This window comes from Melitaea cinxia, chromosome 2 (assembly GCF_905220565.1).
Source record: "Melitaea cinxia chromosome 2, ilMelCinx1.1, whole genome shotgun sequence".
Classification (NCBI taxonomy): domain Eukaryota; kingdom Metazoa; phylum Arthropoda; class Insecta; order Lepidoptera; family Nymphalidae; genus Melitaea; species Melitaea cinxia.
In genome coordinates, this window is record NC_059395.1 from 8829611 (window position 1) to 8856222 (window position 26612).

The 26612-nt window shown below is 36.6% G+C and overlaps 2 protein-coding genes across 2 annotated transcripts; both read left to right on the forward strand.

The window, feature by feature from the left end:
* The first annotated feature begins 274 nt into the window (after nt 1-274).
* On the forward strand, nt 275-1282 carry LOC123659295. The gene has a single exon (XM_045594546.1). It carries the CDS (start codon nt 275-277, stop codon nt 1280-1282), a length of 1008 nt encoding a protein of 335 aa, XP_045450502.1.
* Nucleotides 1283-1990: 708 nt separating this feature from the next.
* LOC123664209 (protein Wnt-11-like) lies at nt 1991-25332 on the forward strand. Its single transcript, XM_045598807.1, has 6 exons — nt 1991-2219; nt 21791-22001; nt 22095-22364; nt 22495-22660; nt 24408-24673; nt 25155-25332. The coding sequence occupies exons 1-6, from the start codon at nt 2096-2098 to the stop codon at nt 25330-25332; spliced, it is 1215 nt and encodes a 404-aa protein (XP_045454763.1). The 5' UTR covers nt 1991-2095.
* The last annotated feature ends 1280 nt before the right edge of the window (nt 25333-26612 follow it).

Below are 26612 nucleotides of genomic sequence, written 5' to 3' on the forward strand. Positions count from 1 at the left end.
TCCTACAGTAGAATGGTAATAAATGTCATTATAACTTAAATATAATTGAAATGTAGATATTATTAGATAATTTAGTAAGTAGTTATTCGTTATTTTAATCACTTTTATTTATATTATAAACATACCTAACATTTTTACATTAGTTAAATAGATAGCCTATTTGAATAAAGTTATTTTGACTTGATTTGATATTATTCTTTGTTACAGAAAATTTGATAAATTGGAATATGGTGATAGAGTAAAACTGCATTATTAATGTCAATAATCACATACTATGAGTTTATTTGTTGATTTGCGACAAATTAGAAGTTCAGTATCAAATTTATCAGAAATGGTAGATAAAATATCGGCATCCGTTTCTAAAGAAAAGTTGATTGGAGAACGTAAAAAAAGTGTAGATTCTGCACTATATGGTAGCTCCATATACAAGCCAACTACATTGGGATTCGGAGTACGATTTTCACAAAGTCAAGAGAATATATGTCACGATATACCTACCTCTAGATTACGGAGTCATATGTCTCTACCAAATTTGGAAAAATCAGATCACAAAATGACATTGAATAGACCAAAAATCGTCGAAATCGACGAGGAGAAAAATAAAAACGATAATACCAGTACATTTCAAATTTCAACAGTAAATATAAACGATTGGATTATAGCCTCTTTGACCAAGAAACCTCATTTTGATGACAGTGGCCACACTCACCCAATGGATTTTTTGGAAAATGTAAAATATTATATTTCGGAACTAAATATAGCAAAAGAAAAGCAGCTTAATTTTCTTATATCGTGTCTCGAAGGACTTCCATTGATGTGGGCACGTTGCTTTAAGAATGAATTTAAAAATGTAGAAGATTTTTATGACGCATTCGAGCACGAATTTTGGAGCTCAGAAAGGCAAAAAACTATTCTTTTTGATATGAAATTAGGAAAATATGATGAAAAAAAGTCACGTATGAGCATTTCAGAATATTTTCTTTACAAAGTATCAAATTATAAGCATTTGAAACCCCCTCCTTCAGATTTGGAAATAATTTATTCTTTAGCTGCGCATTTTTCGTCTGCTGTTGAACTAGAATTACGTCTGACACCAAAACCTACATTACGGGAGGCATACAGCTTGCTTCGTCGAAGAGAAGGTGAAGCAAATGACTTTCTGCCTAATTACTTGTACGAAATGTGTGAAGCGTTTCAACGAGGATCTCGGCCAGAATCTGCACGTCGGCCGGATGATCAACAAAGCTCAAAAATAGAAGGCGAAAAAAAGTGCTCTAAATAACGACTACGTGCTTATACTTAAAATAAACCTGAGTACCTTTCAAGTATTTGTTGTTCAAACAGTAATAGACAAATGGGCTTACAAAGAACTTTAATTGTACATTTGTTTATTTACTTTATGATTGCAATTTTTAATATTAACTTAAATTAAGAAATAAATAGTTTTACAAATATTTGGTTCTTTTTTTAAAAACAAAAACATAATATTTGGCTCTTTAAAAAAAACATATTATAAAACAGTACAAAAATGCATGAAATATAATACAAATCTATAAATTACTTCGGAAATGCTAAAAGGCTGACTAATTAATAATACATTTTTTATATTGTTTAAATGCATTTCAACAGAGAAATTGTTGTCACCATTCCTCATGACCAGTTACCATAAATTATCTAAATGTTTGGTGGGTGCTTAGAAAATATGCTTAATCCTGTAACTTTTATTTGAAATCAGTGTTCTTGCTTAAACTAATATCTTGATGCAAAATTATTTATCTGTATGTTTGTAATCGATAAACCCCGAACTTATTGCCCTGATGGTTTATACTTTATAGTAAGTTCCAATGATAAACGGTTATTAAGTAGTAGTTAGCAGTCTAAAGTAGTACCTATAACAAATAAAAATTACACTACGAATCATAGTACGCAAGAAGCATCTTGTTTTGAAAACCATTACATCTAATAATTTAAAATTATTAACAGGGCACTTCATGAAAGCCTGGGCAACTGGACGGAAAACGATTGTTTGGAAGCACGACGTAGTGGAGCCCTGTGGGGTAGGCAGGCTCGCGTGTGCCGCCGCCAGCCCGCAGCCATGCCACACGTAGCGGCGGCGGCGCGCCTCGCCCGAGCAGCTTGCCTCGCAGCCCACGCGGGCGAACGGTGGAATTGTTCATCCATTGAGCTTGCCCCGAAATATACGCCTGATTTACTGACAGGTAGGTTTTGTGCAAATATTATTAATAAGTGTAAATATGAAATTGTTAATAAATGAAAAATAAACAGTGTTATTGAGAAATACAAATGAAGAGTTCAAGCTATTAATATAATACTTATAGTAAATAGTAATATAGTATATTCTAATATCTAATTATCTACTTGTCTAATATATACTTGTATAATGGCCGTTGCTTATGTTTTTCAAGTATTAACATGTTCAACATTACATTCAAGGAAGTTGCTACAATGTGCATTGATTCAATCTTTGTCAATTCCATTTCATTTAAGTTCCTTTAAAATTCCAATATACGAGCGGATTCCATTATGTCTAGGACGACTAAAAGAACTTCCGACAATAATGAGAGATAAGAGAAGGCAAGTTTGCAGAGTCTTTTAAATCAGCGGCATGGCATTGTGCGGGCGCGGCCAGCGTAACGACAGCGCCCTTTCTTTCATCCGTTGCGTCGTTCCGCATTCAGAGCTCTGTATTTATACGAAACGTTCACATTTATTTATCACTTTTCGGACAATTAATTTTGGAGCAATTTCATTGTTTTGTATATTTTTAAGTCGAACGGTTATTCCCGTGTCCATTGTTATTTAAAGATACATTTGAGTCACATTTATCATAATAGACATTATGGATTAGTTAGATTTACCTTAGTCTAAGATACGAACTAGACGTGATCTTCATCCATCTTAATTAATATCATATATATTTACTAGCTGACCCAGCCATGCGTTGCTGTGGCTCAGTAATTATAATTTATTAAAATATATGTAAATTCTATATTCAAACGCGCCACCTATAAAGTCGTATATTAACATTTAATTTGCAATAACAAATATTGAGATCAATAATTGAGATAAAAACTACCCTACCTCCCAAGTTGGACCAAATTACAGATGCTTACAAAATTTTATAAAAATTGGTTCAGTAGTTTTGGAGTTTATCGCTAACATACATCGTGACACGAAATATTTATATAGATTAGCGGACCTGGCAGACGATTTCCTACCCGGAAAATAGCTACCAAATTTGATTGCTTACATACCGATAGCAGCGCCACCTACCGGGTCCAATTGAGATAAAAGCTACCCTATCTCCCAAGTTGGAGCAAATTACAGATGCTTACAAAATTTAATAAAAATTGGTTCAGTAGTTTCGGAGTTTATTGTTAACATACATCGTGTCGCGAAATTTTTATCCATATAAATATTTATTTATTGAAGTAAAACTTCTTTACGCACGGTTGACTTGGGGAGTAAGCTGGTGGATGCGTGACGAGAGTGTAAGTTAGTGAAGATAGAAAGTTTTACTTCAGTCGTGTGGTCTAAAAACACTCGTATTTTATTTATATACATATTTATTATTTATATGTATATATTATATCGAAAAATGTGTAGCTACAATTGTCGGCTGCTACATAAACCACAACCTATCTTCTTTATTATGTTAAAGCTAAATCGCGAAAGATTTGGCCGGAAAATTCCTGGCCGGGCTTTATTATATCCGGCAAACGCCATTCAAACCAGACTTAGCATGCAACTCATGAAATAGGGCTCATTTTGATGTAAAATTTATTTATAAAATATGTTTGTGAAAATAACTAGCATCTAGTAATACATATATATAATAGACAACCAAAGGTTTGCATTTTTTACAGCCTTCATACTATCGGTAGATGTTAAATTGATTCTTTATTAACTCGATGATGCATTTTAAAAAAATATTCTATTCAGGAATTTGTAGTCAAATCTTTCGTGATTATTTTTCTAATCTTCTTGATGAAATTTATTTACATTCATTTAAGTAGATACCTACCTTAATAAATGTAAATAAATTTCATCAATAGGCAGATGGGTGAAATTTGTCTGAAACCCTATAACTATAAAATAAATAAATACTTTTGATTCCGATTTCTTCTCTAGTTAAATACAATTAGAAAATAACAAAACAAACCAGCTTTTGTCGTGTCGATAAATAAACATCATTGTTGAAAATATCACGTGATCATTATCCGACATTATCCTGGCACGAACCTTGCTTTCTGTCTCTTTAGTACAATAAAAATATTGTGTCGTGACATCACTGCTGTGTACACTCGCCAATAAAGTTACTTGTCTACGCTTTTGCGAAAAGCACACGAAAAGCATTTGAAGTTTTCCGAACCCCTATTAGAATGACAATAAAGGTAAAATTTCTGAAGCTAGCTTTTATCGTAGTATGACGAATATTGGCTATAAATAATTGGATTTAGTATCGCTTCCGTGTCTTTCTATTGATCTTTTTCTAAATGACAGTGTACATTGCATAGCAACAGAATGTGATATACACACAAACTATTGTCTTATTTAAAAGTTTGAAATGATGAATCGAAATGTGTGTAATCTTTAAATATGCACGTTCGTAATTAAAAGTAAATGAAGCTTTCGTAAATTCATTCCTTTAGAATTTTAGATTATATTAAACTATAAAACGAGCAATTCTTGTATATATATAGAATCTGAATCTTGAAAACGGCTCCAACGATTTTCATGAAATTTAGTGTGCAGGGGATTTCGGGTAAGATAAATAAATCTAGCTATGATTCATTTTTAGAAAATGTCGTTTTATCCCAGTTTTTAGACAGTGAAAAAATGACTACAATATTGTTAGAGTACGAAGGTAAATTTCGTAATTCTTAATAAAGATGTAATAGTTCATGTGGGAAATCGGCCGGTCGCGAACGACCGAGATGACCACGGTCCAAATCTTCGTGTCTCAATATTGATTATATTATCCTTTTTATTCTAATTGCACTCATGATTTTTTATTTACATAACCAGTTCATATTTTTTATTATTATGTCGGTAAAATCGGAAAATATTATTCATATTTTATCAATATGTAATTCGTATTTATATAATTATGATTTCCAAAAAACACGATTTACTAAAAATACCGAGCTTAGCTCGGTCACCCAGGTAGGTACTTAAAAACTTTATAGTCGTAAATAAGGAATATAGATGACATGTGACAATACAGTGGCGTAGCGTGGGTTTTTGTCGCCCACCAAAAATTTGCCAAAAAATTTTTTGTACAAATTTTTTCCAGACTACATATTTAAGTTTTTAGTTTAAAGATCACCGTTTTCTAGAGAAAAAAAAAACTCAAAAAACATGTAATCGACCGCTGATCTTCAATAGCTTTTTAAACACATAATATGGAATCTATAGCGATCTTTGGAACTTGTTTCTACTACTTACAAAAAATCTCTACTAATATTTAGCTCTCTGTAGTTGTTATTAAAAATGTCTATTTCGGCCGAACCAGGTCGGACCGGATATAATAAATTGGTATTATGTCTATACCACTAGGACTCACTAGCGGATTTACAAATTTGCCTACAGAAGGTTATTCCATTCTCGTCGCCCTTACTGACTCTTAAATTCGACCATTTACGCAAAATAATGTTCATTTTGTTAACGTTGTTAGATATGTTTACCTACTGCATGCATAGTTAAAGAAAAACAAATAGTATCATTATTAAATTTATTTCATTATTACATTATTTACATTACATTATTTAGTTATACAAGATTTTTAATTCGGAAAACTATCAAGTATATAATCGTGTGAAATATTTTTCATTACGCGCTTTAGCCTGTAATATCCCACTACTGGGCATTGGCCTCTTTCCCCATGTAGGAGAAGGAGCAGAGCTTAATCCACCACGCTGCTTCAATGCGAGTTGGTGGATATAGGTATTACCTACTAAAAACAATCTATCAGGTGTACATAATAACAATCCGAGGTACGGTTGGGAGACCCACGAGGCCTGCACAAACCACGGCAAACATCTATCTGTAGGGCTAATACAAATGTTTTTTTTTTTTTTTTTTTTTTTTTTTATGTCACTGTGTTGTCATGTGCGCCAACGCGGCGTCATTGATGCTGATTCTTTTTTATAAAAAGAGCTAAGGCTAAGCTTTTCTTAAGTTAAAATAGATCGTTCATAGTTTTTACGATATAGGCAAAAAAAAAAGCTTTTTACCCGATCAATTAGTCGTTGGTATCTAAGTTTGGTTAAATGTTTTCCTAATTTTGTTTTCGTAGGAACAATTAAAGATAGACTTTTGACTTTTGATGGCTCTGTTTCCAGAAAAATTAGCATTTGAAAGTGTACAACGTACTATGTGGCTACGGTACTAAAGAATATAACCTCCTTTTGCCCCTCCTTGCCCTAATTTTAGGTATTGTAAACAAATCCTTTTTGCGGACACTTCTTTCTTGCCTGCGAGGAATACGGAAGTAGATATTAAGTAGTAAGCCGGCTTCAATATTTTCTTCCTATCCCTACCAAAATTGCGTTAGCACAGTCACTCCTACTACCGATTCTTGACTATGCTGATATTTGTTACCTAGATCTTAAAGAGGAGCAGTTAAATAAGCTTGAGCGCCTCCAGAATCTCTGCATACGGTTCATATTTGGTCTTCGCAAATATGACCATGTCTCCGATTTTCGCAATCAACTCAAGTGGCTCCCTATCCGCTTTCGCAGGAATACTCACATCCTTTCTTTACTATATTGTGTACTTTTCCATCCAGATACACCGCTTTATCTAAAAAATCGCTTTGAGGTTCTCTGTGACACTCATGAACGTTCCCTCAGGTCATCTTCAACCTTAACACTCAAAACTCCTTCTCATACTACTTCCTTTTATTCAAACTCCTTTTCTGTTAAATCTGTACAACTTTGGAACTCTCTTCCTCTCTTTATAAGAAAAGCTCAATCTCTTCCTTGTTTTAAAAAATATCTAAAGGCGCATTTTTTGTCACTAAATACCTCATAAATATCATTATCAGCTTCATAAATATATATATTATGTAGTATTTGTTTATGTAGTATATATGTATATATTTATTTGTATATATTTATTTGTATATATGTATGTGTATGTATATTGTGTGTATATTTATGTGTATATGTATATTTACTTCTGTTATTATCATACTACTTGTTAACTATACGCCAATTCTTTATCAACTGTTTGTACACTTCCCTCCCGCTTCTCTTTTTCTTCGCTATGTCCTATGCCCAAAGGTTGTCTGGAAGAAATCGCTCTTAGCGATAAGACCGCCTTTGTACATCTTACTTTTCATGTATCACTTTTTTGTAATGTTTCTTTGTGGTGTACAATAAAGAGTATTTATTATTATTATTATTATTATTAGATATTAGAAAGCAGGAAAGGGGCATCAACCATATTATTCAGAATCTTAAATAGATAAATTGCATCGTTACAGTCTCTCCTTTCAGCAAGGCCTGACAGCTTGTGTACTTTTAATGAATTGCTATAATCTATATAACTATTGCCAACTCTATACTATAACGACTTAAGATTTTTTTTTTTTTTTTTGATATGTCGAGGTACTGAGATGTGTGTAAGATGCGGCGACGATGACCATTCATATCAAATACCAGAGAACAAGACTAATTTTTAAGATGTTATATCACCGAAACTGTTTACCACTGCGTTGAAGGATATCTTTAAGACCTTCGATTGGGGAGAACGAGGCGTCAACGTCAACGGTGAATGCATCTCTCACCTTCGTGTCACCGACAATATCGTCATCTTTGCGGAAACGTTGGATGAGCTGCGCCAGATGTTGGCCGGCCTAAACGAGTCCTACCGACGAGTCAGTCCCGGTATTAACTTGGACAAAATGAAACTTATGTTTAACAACCATACCAAGACTGGTATCGGTCGATGGTACCCTTTTCGAATTTATTCAGGATTATGTTTATTTAATTTTGATTCTTGTTTTAATCGAAAGCTGGTGCTTTTCTTGTTGTCCCATTTAAATTTGATCGAGATCTGATAACTACTTTTTGAGTCATCTTTGATAATGTGGAATTACTTCACTATTTTGCATCTACTTACATTGTATTACTTGTCGATGTAATGAAGTCAGTTTTTTTGCATTTGCGAGCAAACACAATTATTGTATTACAACAAACACAAATGTTGTTAGTGTTAATTACACTACACTGTACAGTACTAAATAACATTGTTGTTAAATTTTCGAGATTATTTTGTGGATGTTTATAATATTTTTTTTAATTTATTCCTTTAAGACAAAAAAAAATTAGGCCAAATTTGCTACCCCCTAAAATTGGCCGCCCTTTGCTCCAAACTTCAACTATTAACCTAGTAGACAGTTAGCTATTAACTATTAGACGAATTAGATCAAAGACTAACGAGCTAAACAAATTAATTTATTTATAAATAATTGTTATAATTTCCTAAAAGAAAAATGATTACCATACAGAACAATCTAGTATTAATGAACGTGCCTGTAAAAACCAGCTTAGTAAATTTTTCCAGACAGCTTAAAACCTGCATAGCTCATAATATGAAGATTACTAACGTTGGAATAAAAATATATGGCTATTTGTCTCTAAAATTTTAGCAAGATGCCTGGCATATTGCCGATACACTTAGTGATAGAGATTAATCTGATCACGCTGTGCGTGTTGGTGGTAACGATTGTATTAAAGTTTTAACGAAATATTACTAGTGAGAACAAATAATTGCTTCTGCACTTCGACGGTACTCGACTTCATCTCGCTTATTTTTCGTACTTTTACCCTCTTGTTAGGTAGGATTTTATTTATTTTTTAAATTGTGGTGATTTTGTCGCCCCCTTAAATATGCCGCCCGGGGCCATGGCCGGCACACCGAACGCCACTAATATAATACAATGATTCAGCCTGTAACATTCTTTTGCCTTATTCTGCCTGTAATATTCGTTAGAGCTTAAACCACCACAGTGCTCCACTACGGGTGGCGGTAATGCACAAAATATTAAATTGTTCCTTGTGTATGAAGCTTTTGTTAACTAAAATTATTAATTTTTGTTAAGAAATGGATGTATAATCTATTATTAAATGGCGCTAACTTTATGGAACTCAAATTCTTAAAAAAGATCTGAAACTTTAAAATAGGAAACAATGAGTAGTGTCAGTATTTTTATAGTTTCACCATGTTCTGCGACTTCGTGATGTTGGCAGCGATCTAACCGGATGCTCGCTTTACGTTCTCATACCTACGAGTATATATGTAGGTACCTACCCACAGGGAACAAACATGGAACATACATGCTCGCCACCAGTGACTTTGGACGTCTACCCAACTCGGAAAAAATTCTGCCATCTGCGAGCTATTCTGGCATACGCTGTTAAAACTGTAGAGTTTACACGTATACAATGTATAATAGAAATGTTTATCTTAATCAGTCCTAGAAAAAAGTCCGCGACAACATATATCTATTTTTTATATCATCATCATCATCATCATTACAGCCTATACAGTCCACTGCTGGACATAGGCCTCCACAAGTTTACGCCAAAAATAACGTGAACTCATGTGTTTTGCCCATAGTCACCACGCTGGGCAGGCGGGTTGGTGACCGCAGTACTGGCTTTGTCGCACCGAAGACGCTGCTGCCCGTCTTTGGCCTGCGTATTTCAAAGCCAGCAATTGGATGGTTATCCCGCCATCGGTCGGTTTCTTAAGTTCCAAGGTGGTTGTGGAACCTTGTTATCCCTTAGTCGCCTCTTACGACACCCAGTGGAAGAGAGGGGGTGGCTAAATTCTTTAGTGCCGTAGCCACACAGCACATTTTTTATAAGTAAGCTATTATCGCAAAAACAGTGAAACATAAAAACAATAAAAATTGATAATAAGTATATTTCTAATGCACATTTGGTAGTAACAAATTGATTTTTATATCGCAGAACCAATTTTGATGAATTTTGGTATAAACATAGATATTGAGAAAATAATAAGCGAAGTCGCGGGTACCAGCTAGTTATATATATGACGGCTTTAATTTTGAAACAAATTCAGTATGACTGACGGTTGGAATTTTTTTTGTTCTATTTCAAATCAACTTACGTCATCATTAATCATTTCAGCCTATTGCAGTCCACTGCTGGACATAGGCCTCAACAAGTTCGCGCCAAAAATGGCGTGAACACATATGTGTTGCCCATAGTCGCCACGCTGGGCAGGCGGGTTGGCGATCGCAGGGCAGGCGGGTTGGTGACCGCAGGGTTGCTGCCCGTCTTCGGCCTGTGTATTTCAAAGCCAGCAGTTGGATGGTTATCCCGCCATCGCTCGGCTTTATAAGCTCCAAAGTGGTAGTGGAACTGTGTTATCCCTTAGTCGCCTCTTACGACACCCACGTGATGAGACCGAAATCAAAAAAAAAAAAAAGAAAGACGTCAACTCAGCAAAAATTAAAACTATTTAAAAAGGGAGATTTGGTATGTTTTAAGACGGAGGAAGGCTATTTTTTTCTCAAATCAACGCGGGTGCAATCGCGGGGCCTAGCTAGTATTCTATATTATGAATTAATGCCATAACTTTAAAAAAATATAAAAAAAAAATATATTTGGGTTTTATATGGTTGAAAATTTCTGCGTGTCTGAAGCCTGAGGTACCAGCAATTAGCTTTATAAAAATGAGTATTGCTACATTTGTAGCTTATACTAATTATAATTTTAAATGAAAAGAAAAAAATAGTTAAAAAAAACATGTAATTACTGTTCTCGTAATAAATAAAACGATTAGGTTAAATTGCAATAATAGCAGCGGACATGAAAGTAACTTAACAATCTTATACTATTAAACGAGCAATTCTTGTATATATATATATATATATATATATATATATATATATATATATATATATATATATATATATATATATATATATATAATCTGAATCTCGGAAACGGCTCCAACGATTTTCATAAAATTTAGTATATAGGGGGTTTCGAGGGAGATAAATCTATCTAGCTAGGATTCATTTTCAGAAAATGTCGTTTTATCCCTGTTTTTAGGGAGTGAAAAAAATATCGTTAGAATACGAAGGTAAATTTCGCATTTGTCAACTTAGTTGCAATAGCTCGGTGGAAAATCGGCCGGTCGGTATCAACCGAGAAGATCATGGTTCAAATCCACATGTCCCTGATCAATTGTTTTCTCTTTTTATTTTTCTAATTGCACTCGCTATTTTTTATTTAAATAAGCTGTTCTTATTTTTTATTATTATGTCGGTAAAATCGAAAAATATTATTCATATTTTATCATTATTATTTTTTAATTATTTTTTGTTTTTGATTTTTTATATTTATTTATATTTTTTATTATTGTCAGTAAAAAAATTATTATTCATATTTTATAAATATATAATTCGTATTTAAATTTAATTTTCAAAAAAACACGATTTGTTGGAGCGCCTATCAGTTTTAGAAGCAATTACTCTCAATCTTGTAATTGTGTATTTTGTATCAATTTTTAATTTATCCTTATTTTTTATTTTTATTTTTCGTTAATTCATTATTAATATTAATTCATTATTAATATTCATTATAATTGCTGCTTGCAGGCAAACGAAAAAAAATCGACTTCAGTTACATCGACAAGTAATACAATGTAGGTACATGAAAAAATAGTCAAGAAATACTACATCGACAAGTAATACAATGTAGGTACATGAAAAAATAGTCAAGAAATACGCATTATCAAAGATTACTCCATAAGTTGTAATCAGATCTCGATGAAATATGACCACATGATAAACATCGGCTTTCGATTAGGTTAAAAACATCAAAATCAGTACACCCAATAGTATGTTAAGTATTATGTAGTTAATGTAAAGTTATGCGGATTTTCGAGAGTTTCCCATCATCAGATCCTGGTTTCCTTAACATGCTACCACACCAGGGATATCTCCTTTCCACCAAAAAAAGAATTATCAAAATCTTTTCATAAACGGCGAAGTTATCCCCGAACATACATTAAAATATATATATACTAGCGACCCGCTCCGGCTTCGCACGGTGTAAAACGTATCGCAATTTTTAATTCTATAATATCTTCAAAAATATTCATTTAAATCATATGCTGTAAAGGGCCATATAGATCAATATTAAATCAACAATGTATTTAAGGTATTTAATTAGATAAGGATTAATGCTGTATTGGTTAAAATCGATTTGAATATTAGCCATTATTTGTCGTAAAAAGTAAATGACAAAAAAATGTTATTGTGGGATATCCATAAGAGACATATACCATAGCGGAGTTTTCTGTAGAACTTTTCAATGTGTATAATACTTAGTACATTATTTTGATAAATCTCGTAGGGTTCAGGCTGCGTTTGCAATGTAAGCGGAAAAATGTAATTATCTACGACATCGCATTAGAAACCTCAAAAATAACAGTATTTCTCCACTATTTAATGCATGTTATTATACATATAAACCTTCCTCTTCAATCACTCTATCTATTAAAAAAACCGCATCAAAATCTGTTTCGTAGTTTTAAAGATTTAAGCATACATAGGGACATAGGGACAAAGGGATATAGAGACAGAGAAAGCGACTTTCTTTTATACTATGTAGTGATATATATGTATCTCGCACCTTCGGTGCAACAAAGTCACAACAGCTCATTTCTTAATTTTACAGGAGAGGACTTTTAATTTTTTTTTTCGCTTTTACTTTCTCATTTCTGGATTACTACTTATAGTAGGTTTGAAATGTTTATAAAATTAATACTTTACTTTCTTTGCTATGGTTTAAAAATCTTATATTAAATTATCAAAAAGTCCTAATAAAAGACATAACAAAAAAGTGTCCTGAATTGTGACATTGTTGCACCGCAGGTGGGATATATATATATTGAGTTTCCTTCAGCCGAATTGAGTAACCTCCTCCTTTTTTGAAGTGGGTTAAAAAACACTTCATCCAAACCGGCAGTGAATCATTTTAACTCTCTCTTCTACTACTAATCCTTCACGATTTACTAAAAATACCGAGCTTAGCTCGGTCACCCAGGTACTTTTATAATTAAACATTGAACAAAATGGTAAAAAGTGAGTATTGGAAATGTTTTGCATATTTTTACTTTTTTTGATTAAAGAAATTTGCACACTAAATAAATAAGTGCCGGTTACTAGTTGAAAACAAATGGTGCTATTGATTTATAAAATGAGCAAAATACATGGCGAGTCGATTTAACCGATATAAATAATAAAATAATTAAATAATAATAATACGCAATGTATTTTTTTTATTTTGTTTATATTACTATACAATTTAATGTTTTAAATACTTGTTCCAACAATTTAGGCTAAGAAACCTTCTTATTTACACTTTTTAACCGACTTCCAAAAAAGGAGGAGGTTCTCAATTCGACTGTTTTTTTTATGTATGTTACATCAGAACTTTTGACCGTGTGGACCGATTTCGACAATTTTTGTTTTAATCGAAAGGTGGTATGTGTCAATTGGTCCCATTTAAATTTATTTGAGATCTAACAACTACTTTTCGAGTTATATCTAATAATGTGTTTTTACTTGACGCTTTTTTCGTCGACCTACGTTTTATTATACCGCATAACTTTCTACTGGATGTACCGATTTTGATAATTCTTTTTTTGTTGGAAAGAAGATATCCCTAGTTTAGTACCATGATAAGGAAACCAGGATCTGATGGTGGGATCCCAGAGAAATCGAGGGAAACTCTTGAAAATCCGCAAAAACTTTTTACTGGGTGTACCGATTTTAATAATTTTTGCTAATGAAAGCTGATGTTTGTCATGTGGTCACATATAAATTTTATTGAGATCTGATAACTACTTTTTGAGTAATCTTTGATAACGCGTAGTTACTTGAGTATTTTTTCGTCGATCTACGTTGTATTACTCGTCGATCTAATTGAAGTCGGTTTTTTTTCGTTTGCGAGCAAACACAATTATTTTAAATATGTTAAAACTATTCAGGCTACAAACAGCACCGCACCTTAGATTATAGTGTATGTAGGTATATATCTTCTAGATATTTTAACCTGTCGTTTTTATACCTACTGAGTTCTGTTTCATATCTTCGTTCTTTTATACTTTCGTTTCTTTAAAGTTTTTTTTTTTCTTATTTACCGTCAGGCGGACAATAAGCTAGTTTGCTACGCTGCACTGTTGTGTAAAAAAAACAATAATAAAAAAATACATGAACGATTCACGATTCAGCTTATAACATCCCACTGCTGGACAAAGGCCTCTGAACCCACGTAGGAGATGATCGGAGCCTTATCCACCACGCTGCTCCACTTCGGGTTGGCGGATATACTTCTTTCTATGAGTAACGATCGCTATCGTGTGTATATGATAACAACCGGGATCGACAGATTAGGTCGGGGAAAAGTTTCTTTGTATTTTATATAAAAATTCAAAGTTAGATTTTACAAATTTTATTTACATCTAATCTTGAAATGGCTATTTACGTCTAATCTTAAAATGGCTGGACCGATTTTGACGGGACTAACTTAGGAGTAGGAGCAACTTAAGCTACTTTTATTTTAAAAATTTATTTATTTTGTAACTGCGAACTAAACAATAACTATTTTATTAAATTCCACGCATACGAAGTCGCTGGCACAGTTAGTATCTTAAATAAATTTAAATAGGACCAAATGACACGCATCACCTTTCGATAAAAATTTTTTATCGAAATCGGTCCACCCAGTCAAAAGTTCTGAAGTAACATATATTAAAAAAAAAAACAATCTAATTGAGAACCTCGTCCTTTTTTGGAAGTCGGTTAAAATAGCCTAAGTTACTACTTATTACATCAGCTATATCTGCTAGTGAAAGTCCCGTCAAAATCGGTCCAGCCATTTAAGAGATTAGGCGGAACAAACAGACCGACAGACAAAAAAATTTAAAAAATGTTATTTTGGTATACGCTTACGCTTCAGTCTGTAATATCCCACTACTGGGCATAGTCCTCTTTCCCCATGTAGGCGAAGGATTAGAACTTAATCCACCACGCTGCTCCAATGCGGGTTGGCGGATATATTCCGGGACCGACGGCTTAACGTGCTCTCCGAGGCACGGTGGGGAGACCCACAAGGACTGCACAAACACCCAGACCACGCCAAACACCTGTATGGCCAATACAAAATAAATGTTTGTCATGTGCGGAGATCGAACCTGCAACCGCCAGCGCAACAGATACAATCCATGGCTGTAAACGTTGCGCCAACGCGGCGGTTATTTTGGTATATGTAGCGTGTATACCATTCATATCCATTTACTAAAAAGCGGTTATTTTAATATTACAAACAGACATTCCAATTTTTTATTTGTATAGATAAAATGGTACATATTATATAATTATATAATTACTATATTATAATTATATTATATAATTATAATATGTACCATTTGGTTCGATGACTTGCCGCTGTCCCGTGGGTAGTTACAGGATTCCGTTGCTGTAGAAATTTTAGGACATCCCATTAAAATACTGCGACAAGTAATTTTGACAGTCTTCTCTTAAAGTTAACTTTACACCACCTAAAGAATTCGAAAGAGATCGAAACAGTTGGAAATCTGAGGGTGCAGGATTGGGGCTATATGGTGGATGCATTAAGAATTCCTAGTCAAACTCTAACATTTTGTTGAGTGGTTAAATATGTATGTGGTCGGACGTTGTTGACTGCTTGACTGTTTGACTTTACCATGCTGAGCCTAAACTGCTATAGAGACAGATCCATATTGAGTATATTAATAAGCCTAACCTAAACCTTAACCTACTTAGTTATAACTAATTAAAATTTTTCTTCCTCTGCCAATTTTTAATGTTCATAAATCACTTGGGAAATCTATGTCGATGTCTGGATTTGTTATAAGCTATGTTAGGTTCGTTAACTTAAAAAAGATCGATGAGGCTTATATCGATATCGACTTAGGGTCACGGTACAGCGGAACGGACAAAAGATTTAATTACACGCATGAATCAAACGTACTAGGCGGGTACTGGGCGGGAGAGCTCCAGGGATTCGGCGATAACAGTGATGTGCATTGACGTGCTATCTAGCGATCAGTTCCGATAAGCACGTCCGCCGCCATTATTTACTACTACGAATGTGCGGGCGATATCAAGATTCTATTACGAAATTGCTTTTAATTAACAAATGATATAAAATCACAACAGAAATATCTACCACTATTAATATACCATAGAACTTTATATTAAAAATATTTTCTGCTAGGTATTTGTCACATTTGACACTGGCTAAACCCTGATTAAAATACGTAGGCGTATAATTTAATTAGCACTCTTTGTAATGCGTCAAATGCGGATTGTTACATAGTACTCATATTCAACTTTTCCTATTTTAATTAAAGTCTAACTGCCAAATAAGCTATGAACTTTTGATAAACATTTTGTTGCTTTTTCGTGGACTATGAAAAAAGCCTAAAATTCCATAGAATATAAGATAGATTGTTGAAAGCACTGCAAAGATTTAATAATCAGTAAATTCAGGTGTTAAAGTTCAAATACTAAAATGTCAATATCATGCTACAGTGTGAGAAATATATAAAATCCCTTTAGTTGTTTGTAACTTCGTCAGCAGACATCTTAAAGCTTCTAAATCGGAATGAATTTGTTATCAACATTAATCTTATTCGACGTCACTAGTAATTCTGGAGTTTGCAGTACTTATGAAACCTACCACCACTTTTGGAACATAATATCAACGAATACCATAATAATTGAATAAACTGTTTTTGATCATGCCTAAAGGTCGATTAGGGTCCTGTTATTGAATCTTATAAAATCAAACATATATTACATCATAACTAATTGTTACCTATATCAAATATAATCAGTCTTATTATTTATTTAATAAGTAGTCTTAATTATAAAGATTTAATTATTATAACTTTTGAAAAAATAGCCGATTGGCCAACTAGTCGACACGAACATTACTTCTGATATAAAAACACAATTATTGTTGCTAATCGAAATACTAAAGTAATCGGTTTAATTCAAGAGTCATCTAATTGGGTCTGTTGCACCCAATTCTTCAATGACGCGCTGGCGCATCGGTCGCACTGGCTGTTACGCTGGCGGTCGCGGGTTCGATCCCCGCTCACGACAGTCATTTGTATTGGCCATATAGATGTTTCTCGGGGTCTAGGCGTTTGTGCTTGTGTATTGTGTGTTTTTCCGACTCAGAAGAACATCCTTCTGGGTGCCGTTGAGTGTGAAGCGTTTATTTATTATTCTGTTTCCCTGAGCATAAAACTCGTCTTCCTTTGTAAGAACCTCGTATTCCTATAACACTACCTTTTACATTTATTTTTCTATATAAATTAGTTTCTCTTTAATGAAATATTACACTCCTCCAATTTTTTTTTTTATACCACTAGGTCGACAAACAAGCGTACGGCTCACCTGATGGTAAGCGGTTACCGTAGCTTATAGACACCTGCAACACCAGAAGCATCGCAAGCGCGTTGCCGACCCAATCCCTAATCCCCCCAGGAGCTCTGGTCACCTTACTCACCAACAGGAACACAATACTGCTTGAAAACAGTATTATTTTGCTGTGATCTTCTGTAAGGTCGAGGTACTACCCCAGTCGGGCTGCTCCATATTTTGAGCAGGAAATTCCTGCTGTGCCCTACCTCAGTTAAACGAATCTTACGTAAAAAGTTATACGAATCTTTGTAGTTTTTCATTGTATCTACCCAAAATAATAACACATTATATGTATCTATTTTTTTATGTTTTATTTTATAATAGGTAAGTACATACATATTTTGTCATTTTGTCTATTACAAAATGATAATAATACCTAATTTTATGCGTGAAAAACTGTATATTTACATCTTTTTAACCGACTTCCAAAAAAGGAGGAGGTTCTTAATTCGACTGTATTTTTTTTTTATGTATGTTACATCAGAACTTTTGACTGGGTGGAGCGATTTCGACAAATTTTGTTTTAATCGAAAGGTGGTGTGTGCCAATTGGTTCCATTTAAATTTATTTGAGATCTAACAACTACTTTTCGAGCTATATCTAATAATGCGTTTTTACTTGACGCTTTTTTCGTCGACCTACGTTGTATTATACCGCATAACTTTCTACTGGATGTACCGATTTTGATAATTCTTTTTTTGTTGGAAAGGAGATATCCCTAGTTTGGTATCATAATAAGGAAACCAGGATCTGATGATGGGATCCCAGAGAAATTGATGGAAATTCTTGAAAATCCGCAATAACTTTTTACTGGGTGTACCGATTTTGATCATTTTTAATTTAATCGAAAGCTGATATTTATCATGTGGTCACATACAAATTTTATCGAGATCTGATAACTACTTTTTGAGTAATCTTTGATAACGCGTAGTTAATTGACTATTTTTTCGTCGATCTACTTTGTATTACTCGTCGATGTAATTGAAGTCGGTTTTTTTTCGTTTGCGAGCAAACACAATTATTTCTATATCTTATATTTTTCCCTCAACTCACATCGTTACCGATGAGTTCATTTCTAGGTATATAAATTAGTGACCCAGATTTAAATTAACGATGATTATTAGATTGCTTGTAGCATGGACAAGTTTAGTAAGTAATTTCCTTCTTACATTCTTTGATTGCTCTATTGATCACGGGTTATGTTGGCAATATAACCCTAATCTACATTATTAAGACACAAGTTTCTTTTTTATTTGTGTTTTCTTTGAAACACAGTTGGCACATTATAGACAATTTTAAATAAAATCACTTGTAATAAAAATGTAAATTTCACATACCTATATGGATTTTTATGAAAAAAAAAATGTTTATCTTTTAAAAAATAATAAGTATCTATGTGCCTGTTGGTTCTTTACTACTTCATTAATTTTTCAATCAAATCGTAAAAAAAAAAATTACTCATATCCATAAGTTAATTTTAGTCCTTATTTCATTGAATTCAGTGTTTTTCTAGCAAATATGTGTATTGTAAAACTAGAAGACTAAGAATAACAAGAAATTATGTATGATAACATAGGAAATTAGTTCGTATTACTGAAAATATCTAAAAATGGCCAGAGCAGATTTAAGGGAAGACTGTTTTTCGCAAGACGGTTGCATGAAAGGTGATCGAGGAAGAGCTCTGCAAACAGTCTGGTAGGTCTATGCTACGGTATACATGGCATATGGTTATACAAAGAGGTCGTAAATTGATGAAATATAATTATGTTACACACTATGTTTGGCACTCTTTGCAAATGACATGAATATCTTCTATAACTCCTAGTTATCTAATAAAAATATGTATGGATTTTTGATGCATGTTTGTTATTTTAACTGTATGTCTTTCTATAAAAAAATCTTAACTATAACGGTAACCTACTTATATTACATTTTCCCACTGTAAAAATTTACTTAATTTCTCAAATAATGAAAAAAAGTCGAAATATGTTCTTATAAGGGAATATAACGCATAGTTTCAGGTCGCGTACTTTTGTGTCGTCGATATCGGGAGCCGCTCGATTATTTGACTGCGTGCTTATGCATCATTTGTCACAGTTCCATCAGGTCTCAACTTTGAACGAATTTGTGACTTGGTATGACTTCCTATGTACCACTAGTATGGCTGATGTTATCCCTTATCGCACGACGCGACGGTGCAAACATCAAGTTTGTACAAGATTTTACCCAATTTTTGTATTACTGTTATTTAGTAATTGCTTGTTACTTAACTTGAGTTACATTGGCAATTTTTTATATATAACTAGCTGACCCCGCATAGGTTGTTTTGCCATATATGTTTTAACCCCCTTAATCCCCCCCCCCCTTCTATAACTTAGGGGTATGAAAAATAGATGTTGGTCGATTCTCAGATCTACCCGATATGCACACAAAATTTCATAAAAATCGGTACAGCCGTTTCGGAGGAGTATTGTAACTAACATTGTGACGCGAGAATTTTATATATAAGAATATATCTGATTGAGCTACGGTTTTCAATATAAGTTTTTAAGCTTTCACAGCCACTATCAACAATTATTTTTTCACCATAGCCACTATCAACACTAAACTAACTTGACTTATATGGGATTTACCATGAATTTCATTTTGAAAACACCGATATTTCGCCAACTATAATTTATAATTAGTTAGCACAATAACGGAAGTCGTAATGGAAGAATTCCGACATTTTTCAGTCAGTTTTTCTTTCAGTCACAAAAATAACAATATCAAAGAAAAATTGAATGGCGAGGAACAGTGGCAAAGCATATGAAGCTACATGATAGGTTACGCTGTCAGTTTTACCACTATTAAAGCTATTGAAATTGAATAACAACATTGCTTGCGTGAAATTTATGACTAGCAATTTAAATTTAGATAATTTCATGAGATTGAATTTTATTATCCACAAAAACTAAAATCTTTATCTATATTCTAGCGGACCCGGCAGACGTTGTCCTGCCCAAAAAACAGCTACCAAATTTGATAGCTTACATACTGATAGCAGCGCTACTTACCGGGTCCAATTGAGATAAAACTACCATATCTTCCAAGTTAGACCGAAATACAGATGCTTACGAAAATTGATAAAAATTTATTCAGTAGTTTCGGAGTTACATACTGATAGCAGCGCCACCTACCAGGTCCGATTGAGATAAAACTACCATATCTCCCAAGTTGGACAAAATTATACATGCGTAAAATTTGATAAAAATTCGTTCGGTAGTTTCGGAGTTAGGTACCAATAGCAGCGCCACCTATCGAGTCCAATTAAGATAAAAACTACCATATCTTCCAAGTTAGACCAAATTACAGATGCTTAAAAAAATTGATAAAAAATTGGTTCAGTAGTTTCGGAGTTACATACATTTAAAATTTTCATTGTTAACACCCAACCCCGAAATCCTTATTGGGCATGAGTTATCCTAAAATCCGCTCATTGATCATTTCTATGTCACATATATAGGAGATTCGTACCAAATTTGGAGTCGATAGTTTAAAAACGGGAATTTTCCATTGTTAACGCCCCCGCAACAATATAATAGGTAAAGTGAAATAGCTATTTAATACCATTTTTACTGTATGTAAATTTAATTAAAATGCGGTCTACGAATAAGATCAATTTAATCATTAATAACTTACGTAAAATGCGCCCTAATATATTATTTAACATGAACTAATATAATAGAAATAGCAATAAAGTTCAAATTGACTCTACATTTTATTTAGAAAACGTTTATATGGGACAAAGACAAGGGCTGTTTTTAGGGTTTTCCCGGCATTATTACGGCAGGATTACGGGGGTGGGCGTTAACAATGTAAATTTTAAATGTATGTTACTCCGAAACTACTGAACCAATTTCTATCAAATTTTTTACGCATTTGTAATTTGGCCAACTTGGGAGATAGGGTAGTTTTTATCTTTAGGTGGCGCTGCTATCGGTATGTAAGCTATCAAATTTGGTAGCTGTTTTCCGGGCAGGACAACGTCTGCCAGGTACATTATTAACTTTCATCTTATTTACCACATACGATATGACTTTAGTGAATGAGTCGTACATGGATAAAAACCACTTTTGTTTTTCAATCCAAAGCTTCACCAAATCAAATCAAATTTTCATCCAAAGCTGTCTATTTCCGCGTTTTTTGCTGATCCAATTAAAATTGATGATTCGAATAAAATAGGATCTAATATTTTGTAAGGTACTCGTGAGCAAGCGTACGTATACGCGATGTCGGCAGCCGCCCTCGCGTGGTCGGTGTCGCGGGCGTGCGCTGCGGGCGCGCTGGCGGCGTGCTCGTGCGCGGCCCCGCCCCGCGCGCCGCCGCGCCCCCCGCGCCAGGCCGTGCCACCCGAGCCGCACGCGAGGTTCAAGTGGGGAGGCTGCGGAGACAACTTCCAATGGTCTGAGAGGTAACGAACAGGCAATCTAAAGTCACTATTTTTTATAACGCAATTTAATTACTACTGTTACAGCAAAGTACATATTTTCAATACCTTTTATAGATTTGCAAAGCAGTTTCTAGATGCTCACGAAATAGACGTTCGAGATGGGCGATTAGAAGAACAGATGATGGAATTCGAAACGACGACTACAGAGAAAATATCAACGACATCGGAACCGACTACGGCACCGCCTGTTGTGATCCTGGTCGATGATCAGCCTGCCCCCGCAAACACCAGCGCGGCTCCGAGGAAAAAGGGCCGACGTGGACGTAAACGTTTGCCTCGGTCTCCACGTCGAGGCAGACCTACCAGGAAAAGATTCAGATCTAGGTTAAATTGAAACTATTATTTTATTAAGATTTGTAAATTTATTTTAAACGTTTTCTTTAAAAGGATAGTTTAGGTATATGAATATTTAGTATTCTAAAATGATGCATTAAAATAAAATAAATATACTCAGATACGACTACGACGACGACAAAGAATATCAATATCGAAATATCGAGTATCGCATGGCGGCAGACGACCCTCGCTTCGACCCGCAAGTGGACCTACACACGCGTCTCCAACATCTGCGGCCGCTCATCGCCTCCGCCAATCTCATTAACAACCGCTTCGGAAGAAAGGTGAACTATATATCGATAAAAATCATTTTTTTTTAGCAAACAATGATATCGCACACAAACATGTGGATTTAGTAATGCTGTATTTCATGAGAGATATTTTAATTTTTTTAATAAAACAGTTTTTTTTAAAGAGTGTCTGCGGAGTTTCTTGTCTATTTTTTTCTGCAGAATCTACATTCCGAATCGGTGGTAGCTTCTATAATTAATTAAGTAGTGGCCGATTTTAGTAAATCGTGTTTTTTGGAAATGATATTTAAATACGAATTACGTATTGCTAAAATATTAAAAAATATGAACTGGTTATTTAAATAAAAAAATATGAGTGCAATTGGAAAAAAAGGAAAAATAACGATTTGGAGACATAGGGATTTGAACCCTGGTCTTCTCGGTCGATCCCGACCGGACGATTTCCCACCTGAGCCTAAGTTTATTGACTATTGCGAAATTTACCTTCGTATTCTAACGATATTGTAATCATTTTTTCATTACCTAAAAACAGGGATAAAACAACATTTTCTAAAAATGAATCCTAGCTATATCTAGTTATCGCCCTCGAAATCCCCTGCATACTACATTTAATGAAAATCGTTGGAGCCGTTCCCGAGATTCAGATTATATATATATATATATATATATATATATATATATATATATATATATATATATATACAAGAATTGCTCGTTTAATAGTATTGAGACGGGTTTAGATCAAACGAACAAAGTGCTAGAGCTAGAACAAGAGCATTCTTCCTTGATCTTTATGTGTAAACGAAAACTCGTATTTAGCGTTTACATAAGGAACAAAGAGCTAGAGCTAGAACAAGAACATTCTTTCGTAATCTTTTTATGTTTAACTGAGGTAGGGCACAGCAGGAATTTCCTGCTCAAAATCTGGAGCAGCCCGACTGGGGTAGTACCTCGACCTTACAGAAGATCACAGCAAAATAATACTGTTTTGAAGCAGTATTGTGTTCCTGTTGGTGAGTAAGGTGACCAGAGCTCCTGGGGGGATTGGGGATTGGGTCGGCAACGCGCTTGCGATGCTTCTGGTGTTGCAGGCGTCTATAAGCTACGGTAATCTCCTCATTCGTGTCCACTCTTTGTTTGGTATTGGTAATGCTTCGCTATGTCTGACTCTGACAGCGATATCATAGTTGCAAGTGCTGCATTTATTATTTTGTCGCAAAAACTTAAAAATAAAAGAAGGAAGGGACGTTGGTGGTTTACAGATTTAATACAACGAAGGACACTGGATAATGTAGGTGAAACACATCTGGAATTTCGGTAGGCTTCTATCATTAATAAACATTTTTATTTAGACCAATCCATACTTTAATCGATTAGATATGTATAAAATCGCAAAAACATAAGAAGGCTTTGATGAGACCGCTCAGGCGCGCGAGCACGTACGAATACGCAAGAACGCTCTAAGCAACTGTTTTTAGAATATTCCATAGAATCTTTGCGAACACATTAAGAACAACGAAAGAATGCTCTACGTCTGTTTACACTAAAATAATTTGATATAGTGGGGATAGATTGAGCATTCGCTTGTCTGATGTAAATCGACCTTTAAGATTAGATATGTCAAATATAATTTATAACGTGAAGATTCAAAGGTGCTTTTGAAGCCTGTTTGAATAAAATAATTTTTGATTTTGATTTTTAAACGTATTTAGAGTAATGAAATATATCTCAGAAATTTTGTGACCACATGTTGAGTGAATCGCGTTTCGTGTTCCGTCAGACGGTGTCGCAGGGCATGCGCACGAAGTGTACGTGCCACGGCGTGTCGGGCTCGTGCTCGGTGCGCACGTGCTGGCGCGCGCTGGGCCCGCTGGCGCGCGCGGGCGCGGCGCTGTTCCGCGAGGCGGCGCGCGCCGCGGCGCTGCCCGCGCGCCCGCCGTCGCTCCGTCTGCACCGGAGGGCGCGCGCGCGCCTACGCTACGTAACGCCCAGCCCCGACTACTGCGAGCCCGACGCCGCCGCCGGCTCGCAAGGCACGCACGGACGGTGAGTTGTCTTCGTACAGGTTGTCTGCTGCCCCGCTGCTCGCTTGTGGTAACTGTCGACATTTAGTGTGCCTCTCTATGGTAAGGTAAGGAGGATGTTCGTGCAGCTCGTGCGTATACCGCTTTTTCGCGTTTGAATTAAGAGCCTCAGTTGTGAATTTGTTTTGGAAAAAGTTGACGCATTAACGACTTCATATGATTTTTGCCATATCAGCTCTTTATTAGGTACTGACAAAAAGAAAAACAAATGACTTTGGTGGCAGGTGGCTTTTTGAAAATACAACACAATATTCAATACCAATCGGGTACTTGCATAGTTGCTAGCGGTTATTTTTGTACGTATGCGTGCAGGTCTCTAAACTAACCTTAAGCGATTTAATCCATTTTGCCTACATTTCGTTTGAAATTGAGAAAATTCATAGATGCACTAACGTGTGTAATCCACTCGATACAACCATGTAAACAGTAGCGTGTGTGTGCAGCAAGTGCAACGCGAGCCTGGGCGCGGCGCCGGGCGGGTGCGCGCGGCTGTGCTGCGGGCGCGGGCGGCGCGCGCTGCGCTCGGCGCGCCTGGAGCGCTGCCGCTGCCGCTACCACTGGTGCTGCCGCGTCGACTGCCAGCTGTGCCGCGTCACCGCCGAGGACCACTACTGCAACTAGCGGGACACGACGACCGACCTCCGACTGTAAGTAAGGGCGGGCGCGCCTGGAGCGCTGCCGCTGCCGCTACCACTGGTGCTGCCGCGTCGACTGCCAGCTGTGCCGCGTCACCGCCGAGGACCACTACTGCAACTAGCGGGACACGACGACCGACCTCCGACTGTAAGTAAGGGCGGGCGCGCCTGGAGCGCTGCCGCTGCCGCTACCACTGGTGCTGCCGCGTCGACTGCCAGCTGTGCCGCGTCACCGCCGAGGACCACTACTGCAACTAGCGGGACACGACGACCGACCTCCGACTGTAAGTAAGGGCGGGCGCGCCTGGAGCGCTGCCGCTGCCGCTACCACTGGTGCTGCCGCGTCGACTGCCAGCTGTGCCGCGTCACCGCCGAGGACCACTACTGCAACTAGCGGGACACGACGACCGACCTCCGACTGTAAGTAAGGGCGGGCGCGCCTGGAGCGCTGCCGCTGCCGCTACCACTGGTGCTGCCGCGTCGACTGCCAGCTGTGCCGCGTCACCGCCGAGGACCACTACTGCAACTAGCGGGACACGACGACCGACCTCCGACTGTAAGTAAGGGCGGGCGCGCCTGGAGCGCTGCCGCTGCCGCTACCACTGGTGCTGCCGCGTCGACTGCCAGCTGTGCCGCGTCACCGCCGAGGACCACTACTGCAACTAGCGGGACACGACGACCGACCTCCGACTGTAAGTAAGGGCGGGCGCGCCTGGAGCGCTGCCGCTGCCGCTACCACTGGTGCTGCCGCGTCGACTGCCAGCTGTGCCGCGTCACCGCCGAGGACCACTACTGCAACTAGCGGGACACGACGACCGACCTCCGACTGTAAGTAAGGGCGGGCGCGCCTGGAGCGCTGCCGCTGCCGCTACCACTGGTGCTGCCGCGTCGACTGCCAGCTGTGCCGCGTCACCGCCGAGGACCACTACTGCAACTAGCGGGACACGACGACCGACCTCCGACTGTAAGTAAGGGCGGGCGCGCCTGGAGCGCTGCCGCTGCCGCTACCACTGGTGCTGCCGCGTCGACTGCCAGCTGTGCCGCGTCACCGCCGAGGACCACTACTGCAACTAGCGGGACACGACGACCGACCTCCGACTGTAAGTAAGGGCGGGCGCGCCTGGAGCGCTGCCGCTGCCGCTACCACTGGTGCTGCCGCGTCGACTGCCAGCTGTGCCGCGTCACCGCCGAGGACCACTACTGCAACTAGCGGGACACGACGACCGACCTCCGACTGTAAGTAAGGGCGGGCGCGCCTGGAGCGCT